Consider the following 10,689-nt stretch of genomic DNA (forward strand, 5'->3'; position numbering starts at 1 on the left):
CGTATAAAAAACCGGTTCAATTTTCATCCAGAAAAGTGGGACTACTGTAGTATTCCATATGTCATGCAAATTCCTATACGAGTGCAATTTTTATCTCGCCTAGCATCCGTATGCCATGTGTATGACATTTTTTTCTCAGCAGCTATTAATCAACAATAATTTACAGGACCTTTTATGGTGTTCTATGTTATAGAATGGCAATATATCCGTAAAAAACGGACAGCATATTGATAGTCTCTCGTAGCATCCGTTTTTTTTCTCCCACTGATGGACTTAAATTAGTGAGTCTCGTACAACATATACACTGGAAATCAAAATTAGAAAACAATGTATGATCACTTGCTATTTTCAGAAATAATGTAATCTACATTGATGAACATTTGAAGGTTTTTTGTAAGTGGTACACCATGCTACTAGAACAGTTGTACAAAAGATTCAAAGTTTATCAACATAAAACCTTTATTTTGCCCAAAACGTGATGATCATAATTAGAGAACAATGACTGTCGAACAGAATTAGATTATAACTACATTTTCTGAAGGTAACAACAGTCACCAATCAGTAGGAAGTGTACAGTCTTTTGCTTTGAATGACTTCAGCACATCTGCAGCCACAGGACATCACTAGTCTCTCACACTGCTCTGGTGTGATTTTGGGCCAATCTTCCAGTCTCTTCCACAGTTCATTGACTGTTGTGAGTTTCGTGGCCATAATTTTGTCACCAAGGATTTTCCAGAGGTTTTTTTATTGGGTTTAGATCAGGACTCTAGACTGTCTATTTGATTGTTTCAATGTTTTCTGTTTCAACAAACTGCTTTACCCATTTCACTGTGTGACAAGGGGCATTGTCCTGCATGAAAATTGCTGGCTGATTGAGTGATGAACGCAAGTAAGGAACCACATGTTGTTGAAGAAGGTTCTGATACACACTTGCACTCACTCTGACATATAGAATGCAACAAAGAACAAATGAGCATAAATGCTGATAATAAATTTTATGTTATATAGTCAAAGTGCACAGTGCAAATTTAATAAAAATACAGTACATGAAATGTATGAGAAAACAAAGGGAAACAAGGGGGGCTTAAAGGCTGGACAATTGTAATAAAGTGCAAATCTGCTATAAAATTGATAAAGTGACTTTGTGCATGGTCATGGCCCAAATACAATTATGTACCTCAAAACAGTAGCTGAGAGGATAATGAAACAACCCTATTAAGGTTAGAAAAGTATTTATCAGCTACACAGGCACTAAAAAGGTAATACATGCAAAGAGGGAATCCCCCAGAGGTCAGAAAATAGGTATATCAGATAATAGCTGACAATATGATGATGATGCAATCATAATAGAATTATAGGGGTAACAGTGTACCCATAGATATGGATCAATACAATATCAAACATATGATAGCTGAAAAGATTAACAAGTAAGGTAAGTATGATCCAAACATTGTCAGCTATACCAAACCTAAAAGAGTATATAGAAGGGGGACCACCCAAGGGTCAGAGGCCAAAAGGAGCACCAAAGATTATATTATAGGCAGAAAGGCAACATTAAGAAGGTAAACACTAAGTAGTCAAAACATTACCGGTGTGTGGAGCGGTGGAAAAGCTTAGGGAGCCTTTTTAATACCTGTGTAGCTGATACTTTTCTAACCTTAATAGGATTGTTTCATTATCCTATCAGGGGCCCCCTGGACAGCATTACCGCAATTCTTACATTATGGGTGAGCATTTGTAACTTCATGTAACTTTGTAATCTGGTGGCTGTAGTGCAGCTTTGATGTATAGCCGACTTAACCAATCCCATTATATGTGTGGAATCTTGGGTGCCTGCAATTTACTGCACACTGGCAGCACTTTTCCATGCAGCAACTGGGATTCCTGTCTCTACCACTGTATTATAAACACATATTTTAATGTCATATGTGCTGTTGTGTCATTGACGCTAGCTTATGCTATATGGTGGGAGGAGGATTCCCATACTTACTGGTGTTACTGCAGTGTGTTTAATGACTAGGCTGACCCAGATATCAGCACTATTACGCAAATACTATTTGTATCTGATGTGAGATGTACTTTTTTGCACTATATGCTATTTGGAACTCCTTATGCTCACCAATTACTCCTATTGTGGTATTTTTGCTGTTCCTTGCACCTCATCTCCCCTTTTACTGTGTGTTATTTTTATGAATTTTGTATTGAATAAAATTATACCTTTTTAAACATAATTTTGGATCATGACTCCGCTTTCTCTGAGTTTCCAGCTACTGTTTTGAGGTACATAATTGTACTTGGGCCATGACCATGCACAAAGTCACTTTATCAATTTTATAGCAGATTTGCACTTTATTACAATTGTCCAGCCTTTCAGCCCCCCTTTTTCCCTTTGTCCTCTCATACATTTCATGTACTGTATTTTGATTAAATTTGCACTGTGCACTTTGACTATATAAAATAAAATTTATTATCAGCATTTATGCTCATTTGTTCTTTGTTGCATTCTAATTGCTATCATGAGCTGCTGCTGACTGGGTGGGCTCCTCCCATCCCGGTCTATTATGTATTTTGTCCTTATGGAAATTAAGTTGTTTATCACTCTGACATGTAGCTGTATGAGAGATCCAACTCCTGTTATAGAAAACATTCCTCAAACCATGACACTTCGTCCACCACCTTTCACTGACTTCTTAACACACCTTGAGTTCAGTCTTTCCCCAGTTTGTCGATGAACTTAATGTTTCCCATCAGAACAAAATAAATTAAATTTGATTTCACCAAAGGTGAGACTAGCCTTTTGATTCTTTCTGCTAATGAGAGATTTGGTCATTGCTTTCAGTCCAAATGCTTTTAAATGTTGGGACATTGTATGACAAGACAGATCCTTATCCTGTTCAGTGCTGAACTGGTGAGCTATTCCAGCTGCAGTGTTGAAACGATTACCCATGGAGATTCTCCGTATTATCTTGTCCTCTCTTTTATTAGTCTTTCGAGGGTGACTAGACTTTTTGGGGGACTTGAAAGAGTTTATGTTTTACAGATGCAATAGTGTCAAACTCATAGACTTGGATTGACCAACTTCTCTTGCTGTGGCTAATAGGGTCATACCTTTGGCCTTCATCTGGACAACCTGCTGCCGGAGAGTTTCAGTCACTATTTTGTAAAGTCAATGCAAACTGGAAGTTAGGCTGCCAGATAAATAGGGTTTGTCACATATTTAAGGAAATTAGCACCAGGTGCCAGATTATTACTAATATAATTTGCAGGTATCTGAAAGTGTTGTCTAATTTTGATCAGTGTTCTTTTTCATTTATCTCATTTACATATTTATCATTTTTTATGTGTTTTTGAAAAAAAAAACATATGAAATAAGCTTAAAATACTGCTAGTTTACTAATGTTAGGCTACAATCACATAGGACTACACAATAACATTAACATTTAGGAAATTGTGTGTTGTTCTCTAATTCTGATCTCCAGTGTATGAGGCCATACACAGCATGTTGAGATTTTCATCTTCAGGCCTGAAACAGCTGAGAAAAAACTCACATTGACTCATTGAATAACATGGGTCCGAGTGCAATGCGTTTTTTTTCCCACATGGCACTTGTCCAAAACTTTCAGCTTCGCTGTTGCTAATATGGAAAACATGAAGTTTTAATTACTTTTTATTCGATGGTTTGAGAAAGCAAATGAAAAAAAAATATTTTTTTACAGCATTTATCGAATTGTCGAAATAATAAATTGTTAATTTGAGATTAATTAATACATTTAACTATAATTGAATTCTACTCAAACCTAATCTGCACTCACCAAAGTGTGGGGGTTTTTTTTGTAATTCGTTTCCAAGTGAATTCAGAAAAATGGCGGCCACTGACCATTTTTCTAAACTGTAAAAGGCCATGAAAATGTGATAAAAAAATCTTTTACTAACTTTCGTGGTCCAATCGTTCCTCACTGCCACCCATCTGATCCTTGTTGCATCTTCACATTAGCAGAGTTGAAATTCTTGAAGTCACCAGGCTGAGGCTTGCTAGGCCTGGGAGGATTATGTGTCTGAAAAAGCCGCAGCCCAATCTCAGAACCCATCTGAAATTAGAAAACCCAGATGCCTTGGCCTAGCAAGGAAATTTGATTGTCAAAGACGTTTTTCTACTTAAATTTAAAGTCCCTTAATATAGTCTGCGGACACTCCCGATCAAAGAGTATAATTGCTGTAATATGTAAATAATAACAATATTCTTATATCCAGTTTTCATCGCATCTTTGAATAAATGTCAACAGTGCTGAAGTCCCCGGGGCCTCAGTTGCTAGGTGGAGCGTTTGCTGGGCTCAGAAGGACTCTTATGGGACGTAACGGTTTAAGGCAAATACACAACCTTCACAGGCCTAGCAAATCTAGAAGGCTTGCTTGGCCCAGCATTCGAGGCATTAGGGTTTGCAGTGCCGCTGATGCAAATATGCAACAAGGACGGGTGGCAGTCATAGCAGTAAGACCAGAGAGGTAAGTGGTGAGGTCAGTATAAGGATTCATTAAAAAGTTTTTTTTTAATAAAAATCATATCTATATTTAGCTCTCTCCAGCTATGCTGTCTCCGGCTCTGCTGTCTCCCGCTCCTGACCCGAGTTAATTATATTCACTGAATATTCAGTGCCCTGTGTAGCTGGAAGCTGGAGCATCGCAAGGGACTTCAGTGCCGGGGACCGCATCGCTGGGTGAGTATACAGCAGAATGTGTGTGTGTGTGTGTGTGTGTGGATATGGTCAGTGTATACCTGCATGTGCGCTATGTGTGTGTATGTGCTCAGTGTATCCATGTCTCTATGTGTGTATACATATGTGTGTATCTGTGCTCAGTGTATATATGTGTGTATGTGCTCGGTGCATCCATGTGTGTCTGCTATGTGTGTATACATGTGTGTATATGTGCTCAGTCTATACGTGTGTGTGTGTGTGTGTTGTGAGAACCTGGAAGCCGGAGCATCGCGGGGACAGCATCGGGGACTCATCACAGTTTCCAATGAACTCTGATGATCCCATGAAGCTGTAGCGCGAGTGTTGCGGGGGAGTCATCAGGATGTCATCAGAGTTCATTGGGAACTGCAATGACCTCCTGAATGTCATTGTGCTTGCAGAATACTCACCTGTCCCCGCGATGCTGTCCTCGGCCGTGCTGTACCCAGCGCAGTCCCCAGCACTGATCCGGCTTCCAGGTCCTAAGTGCGGTGCATAATCATTTAATATTATGAGCGGGTGTCAGGAGCGAGAGACAGCAGAGCCGAAGAAAGCTGGTAAATATGTAAAATCTTTTTATTTCACAGACCCGTGTTTTCTCCGGATGTCACACATGTGACACACGTATGACCATAACTTGTGACTTTTACCTGATTAAACACGGATGTCTGACACCGGCCTAAGGATTATTTTTTTCATATTAATGTGATTATGTTCTGGGGTCGAAAGAGACCCCGAAGCATAATAAGAGACATTAAATTCAAGCCAAAGAACTTATCCGTGAATTAAATTTTCCAGGAAAAAATGCAGACAAATTCAAATTTTGCTTGATCTGCTTATCTCTAATGTTAACATATGAGCATCTGTATGATTATAGTGGCATCAAATTTATATTTTTCCCATGTTTTTCTGTTTTTTTACTATAAGAAGATGAATATTTTCTAAGTATCTTAAAAAAAAAAGTATTTACAGTATATATAACAATATTTATAACTATATTTTAACTTTTTCTATCAGTGAAGTTAAATGAGGGGTTCTTGATTAAAATGTACATAATTCGGCATTTTGAACATTTTGTTCAATGTTGATTTCACTTTTGGTACAATGAAATAACCAAAAACAAGTCTGGCATTATTTTTTTACTGTATTTATACAACTTTTTTTACATTAATTTTTTGTTTTACTTGTATATGTTGAATAAAATACTAACTTTACAATTTGGGTTTTTACAAACTTAGCAATACAAATTAAGTGCAAACCTTTTTTGTTTACAACAATAAAGAATATATTTTTTCTTAATTTAATTCTAATCTAGGTATTTTTTTAAACTTTTTAACTTGATTTTATTTTTTTGTTTGCTTCCTTTTGTAGCCCTCTAGTTTTACTACCACTATTTTATAACACTAAAGGGGGCTTTACACGGTAGCGATATCGCTAGCAATTTCTAGCGATAGCGACCGTGTAAGTACCCGCCCCCGTCGCACATACGATTGTTTGTGATCGCTGCCATAGCGAACATTATCGCTACGCAGCGTCACACATACTTACCTGGTCGGCGGTGTCGCTGTGACTGCCGAACAATCCCTCCTTAAAGGGGGAGGGACGTTCGGCATCACAGCGACGTCACCGCAACGTCACTTAGCGGCCGGCCAATCAAAGCAGAGGGGCGGAGAGGAGCAGGACGTAACATCCCGCCCACCTCCTTCCTCCCTCATTGCGGCCGGCGGCAGGTAAGGAGACGTTCCTCGCTCATGCGGTATCACACATAGCGATGTGTGCTGCCGCATGAGCGATGAACCACGACGCTAAACAACCCTTACCGATTTTTGACTTTGGGACGACCTCTCCATGGTGAACGATTTTCACCATTTTTGAGGTTGCCTAAGGTCGCTGGTAAGTATTACACGCTGCGATATCGTTAATGACGCCGGATGTGCGTCACTAACAACTTGACCCCGGCGACCAAACATTAACGATATCGTAGCGTGTAAAGCCCCCTTTAGGTTCAGGTCCCTTAGACTTATATGGGGTTGGTGTCCGGCGTCAAGTTCGGGTCAAGTCCGGTCCCAAACTGGACTATTTTTTAAAGTCCGGCTGGAGCCGCCGAACCCAAACATCTGCAGGTTCACCCATCTCCACTCTTCCAGGTCTTTGCTTTACCAGAGGTAATGACTGACTTTGCTTCAGAGAGATTCTGCAAGGTTAGAAATCTCTTTTAGAGCTTAGTAGATATTGGTTGTATAGTTTGAAAATAGAAACTTGCCGTAACTAACTCACTCTCACAGAAAAGTTCAATATATAATGAGGTATAGATTCAACTGATTCTGTAATCAAGTCTGGCTGACTTTAATCACTGGATCTAATTATCAATTAAAGTTGGTCCATTACTTGATTAACTGAGAGGACAGATACTTTGGGTGATGTTGAATAACTTTAAATAAAGACATCAATCATTTAAAGACCACCAAGTGTTTATTCAGGTTCTCTTTCTATAAAATTATAGTTTGTTTAAAGGTCTAAAATCATTAGTATGAAATAGGACACAACTGCAATAAAATATTTTTATTTATACAATTTAACTGTAATAGTTTACATAATATTTTATATTTCCAGCTATCCATCAAAACGGCCTCTCAATGAATCAGATGTTGATGGGTTTGTCTCCAAACATTATACCTGGTCCAAAAGAAGGTGATCTAGCTGGGCTCGAAGCAGGGCATGAGGCTAAAAGGATACATATGGAGAAAGGTTGGTATACATTTAAATGTCAGTCCAAATTGTTTCCTAATAGAGTTATCTTGTGTATAAAGTGTATGCCTATTTTATAATATTGTCTAATATTTAAAGGGAACCTTTCAGCACGTTTTTGCTACCTCATCTAAGAGCAGTATGATGTAGACAAGGAGATTCTGAATCCAAGGGTGTATCACTTAGTTTACTGGCTGCAGCCATTCTGATATAATCTGAATGTTTAGCTTTAGTCACATAGCTGTGCTCAGGGATCCATCCCCACCCATAGCAAGCTCTTAAAAGAGATTGTACATTGACAATAGGGTGTCCATCACAGCAGGGGACATGCTGGACTCCTCTTGCAGAGCCAGCTACACCTAGCAATGATATAAAAGCCTTTAGTTTAAGTAAACAACAGCATGGAGCCTGATAAGAGAGGCATAGTTGATTTTTGTTTTTTAACCCCTACAGCATGCTGGCTTCAGCTTACTTAGCAAAAGCCTGCTAACAGATTCCCTTTAAAAGGTATTGGACAGCTATGACAAGGAAATACATTTTTTATATATGTTAGTGGTTACTTTTGATCAAAAAAATTGCACGTTTAAGTCTGCAACCTTCATTCCTTCATTTGTTGTCAAACGCCACGATATACATACTGTAGCCCTATCCAAATTAGATATTTTTCTCTTCTGGGAGTGTCCCTCCCTGGAATACATGATGAATGTGAGCACTGTGTATCCAGGATGCTGCCATCTTTATTTACTATTTTTCTATCAACACAACTCTAGAATCACACTTATATTCCTTACATGTGTTTTCAACCTTCTCTATAGCCTGTTTTCTGTGCATTCTTAGATCCTTTCTCCCCTCTCCACTGCAGAAATGTATATAACCTCCTATCCCTCCTATTATCTTTAGGTTTGAGTGGGGATTTTAGAGTACTGTCAGAACCAGGAGTTTTGACAGATTTTTAACATTACTCAGCTAGTCAAAGTTATTGCAGGCACTCTATAGAAGCAAAATGGTAAACATGATATTATATTATATCTACCCTATTTGTTGAGAAAACAGAAATAAGTGTAATAGCATTATAGCAATATAGAAGCATAACCGATAGTCAACATGTGAAGTCTGCAAAGGTCTAGATATTTTCCTTTGCACACTCCTAATATATGTTTCCTTTTAATTAGGGATAACCAAACCCAAATAGTAATGTTCGAGGTTCGTACCGAACACCGAGTGTCCAAGTCTTGGACTTGAACACGGACTTTTACCTGTATTTCTGGTTCTTATTCGGGTTTGTCATCTGAATAATACTTGTTAAAGGCTGAAGAGCAGCCAATCAGCAAACTTTTCTGGTTGGGGCACTTCTAGCCCAATCACAATCATGTCAAAGTATTGTCTTGGCTCTTGGCTATGATTGAAAATAATAATAATGATAATAAAAAAAACAAAATGATGTGGGCTCCCACCCTGTTTTTGATAACAAGCGCAGGTAAAACAGACATCTATGGGCTGCAAACTCCAGCAGCCTGCTTTACCTTGTCTGATTATAAAAAATAGAAGGGTTCCCATACTGTTTTTTTTTTGATTATTTAAATAAATAAATCATTTTAAAAAATGGTGTTGGGTCCCCCTCAATTTTGATAAAAAGCCAATGTATAGTGGACTGGTGGGGCTGGTATTATCAGGGTGGGAAGAGCCATGGATATTTGGCCACTCCCATCCCAAAAATAGCAGCCTTCAGCCATCCCAGAATTGGCATATCTATTAGATGTGCTAATTTTGGCACTTTCCCCAGTTCATCCTGATTGCCCTGGTGTAGTGGCAAATGGAGTAATAGATGGAGTTGATGGTAGCTGTGATTTGTCAAAATTCACAGCTGCCATCACGCCCTCGTTTTGTAATGGAGAAGTGTCTATGGGACACCCCATAGTTACCTTGTAAGTCAAAAGAAATAAATATAAACACAAAAAAATCCTTTATTTAAAATAAAGAACAGACACCCTTTTTCACCCATTCATTAACCCTTAAAACACCCCTGCAGTTGCAACATAATCCACAACAATATCCCATGACTATCCTTGGCTCTGGTACATCCAGAGGCTACAGTGTGCAGTGACATTAGAAAACATGACTAGTCACTGAAGCCTCGGGGACACACTGAGGGCTGTGAGGGAACACCTGGCTGTGAGAAGTGGTGATGTCAGTGAGTTCACTGAAGTTCACAGCCGTGAGCTCCCACGGTATCAACTGTGACTGCAGGTGAACTCGCTGCCGGACTGTTGGACTGCGTGACATGGCTGCAGAGCAAACTAGCTGCCTGGCAGCAAGTTCACCTGCGGTTACAGTTGGTGCCATGACAACTAACTATCCAGTGGATGTGCCAATTCTAGGGTGGCTGTGGGCTGTTACGTTTAGGCTGGGAGGGGCAAAATATCCATGGCTTTTCCCACCCTAATAATACCAGGCATGGGAAAAGTAGGGTTTTTTTTCAGTTATTTGTTTATTTAAGATGTGCAGTCCCCCCTATTTTTGATAACCAGCCAAGGTAAAGCTGACAGCTGTGGCCTTCTAATATCAGTGAATAGCCATGGATATTGTCCCCTTTGCAGGGGACTGCACGCCATTTAAAAAAATTATTAATTTTTTTTTTTATACTATAATACAGCAAATTAGTCTGCAACCAATCGCAGACACTGACACAGAGGGTGAGGGACTTATATAGCAATCTGACTGCAACCAATCACAGATGCCGACACAGAGGATGGGTGGGGGAAGCAGTAAATATTCATGTAGTTTAATAAGTGGGCCCAGAGAAAAGTCTGACTACTGTGTTATCTTCGGGGAAAGAGGGTATATATAATTGTCCTGCTCTTACATTCGATTTTTCTTCCTTTTGCAGCCCCCTAGACCTTATTATGACCATTTTACAGCCATTTTACAGCACAGAACTTAAGGTCCCAGTTGACATGTATGGGGTTCAGCATCTGGGGTCAAGTTCAGGTCAAGTCCGGTTCCCTAACAAAACTTTTTTCACGGCCGGCCAAACCTGGCAAGCCCGAACATCCACGGGTGCGCTCAATTTTTTTTTAAACTATTTGTGCACCGTGAATTAACTGTACATCACAATCAGGGTGAGTGTTTATGGACTGGACTCTGTAGCTGAGGCTGATCCATACCAAGTAGATGCTGACTGTGTTATACAGCCTTTATCTGTCTGTAA

General features: G+C 39.3%; 1 protein-coding gene across 9 annotated transcripts in view; it reads left to right on the top strand.

Annotated features, from left to right (window-relative positions):
• DACH1 (dachshund family transcription factor 1) overlaps positions 1-10,689 on the top strand; it is a 509,086-nt gene that overhangs the window by 376,209 nt on the left and 122,188 nt on the right. For all 9 annotated transcript variants that reach the window (XM_075336822.1, XM_075336823.1, XM_075336824.1 and 6 more), the window contains one exon: positions 7,347-7,481. In XM_075336822.1, the coding sequence (XP_075192937.1) occupies positions 7,347-7,481 (135 nt within the window). The remainder of the gene's footprint in view (positions 1-7,346; positions 7,482-10,689) is intronic.

The sequence above is a fragment of the Anomaloglossus baeobatrachus genome, chromosome 2 (genome assembly GCF_048569485.1).
Source record: "Anomaloglossus baeobatrachus isolate aAnoBae1 chromosome 2, aAnoBae1.hap1, whole genome shotgun sequence".
NCBI lineage: Eukaryota > Metazoa > Chordata > Amphibia > Anura > Aromobatidae > Anomaloglossus > Anomaloglossus baeobatrachus.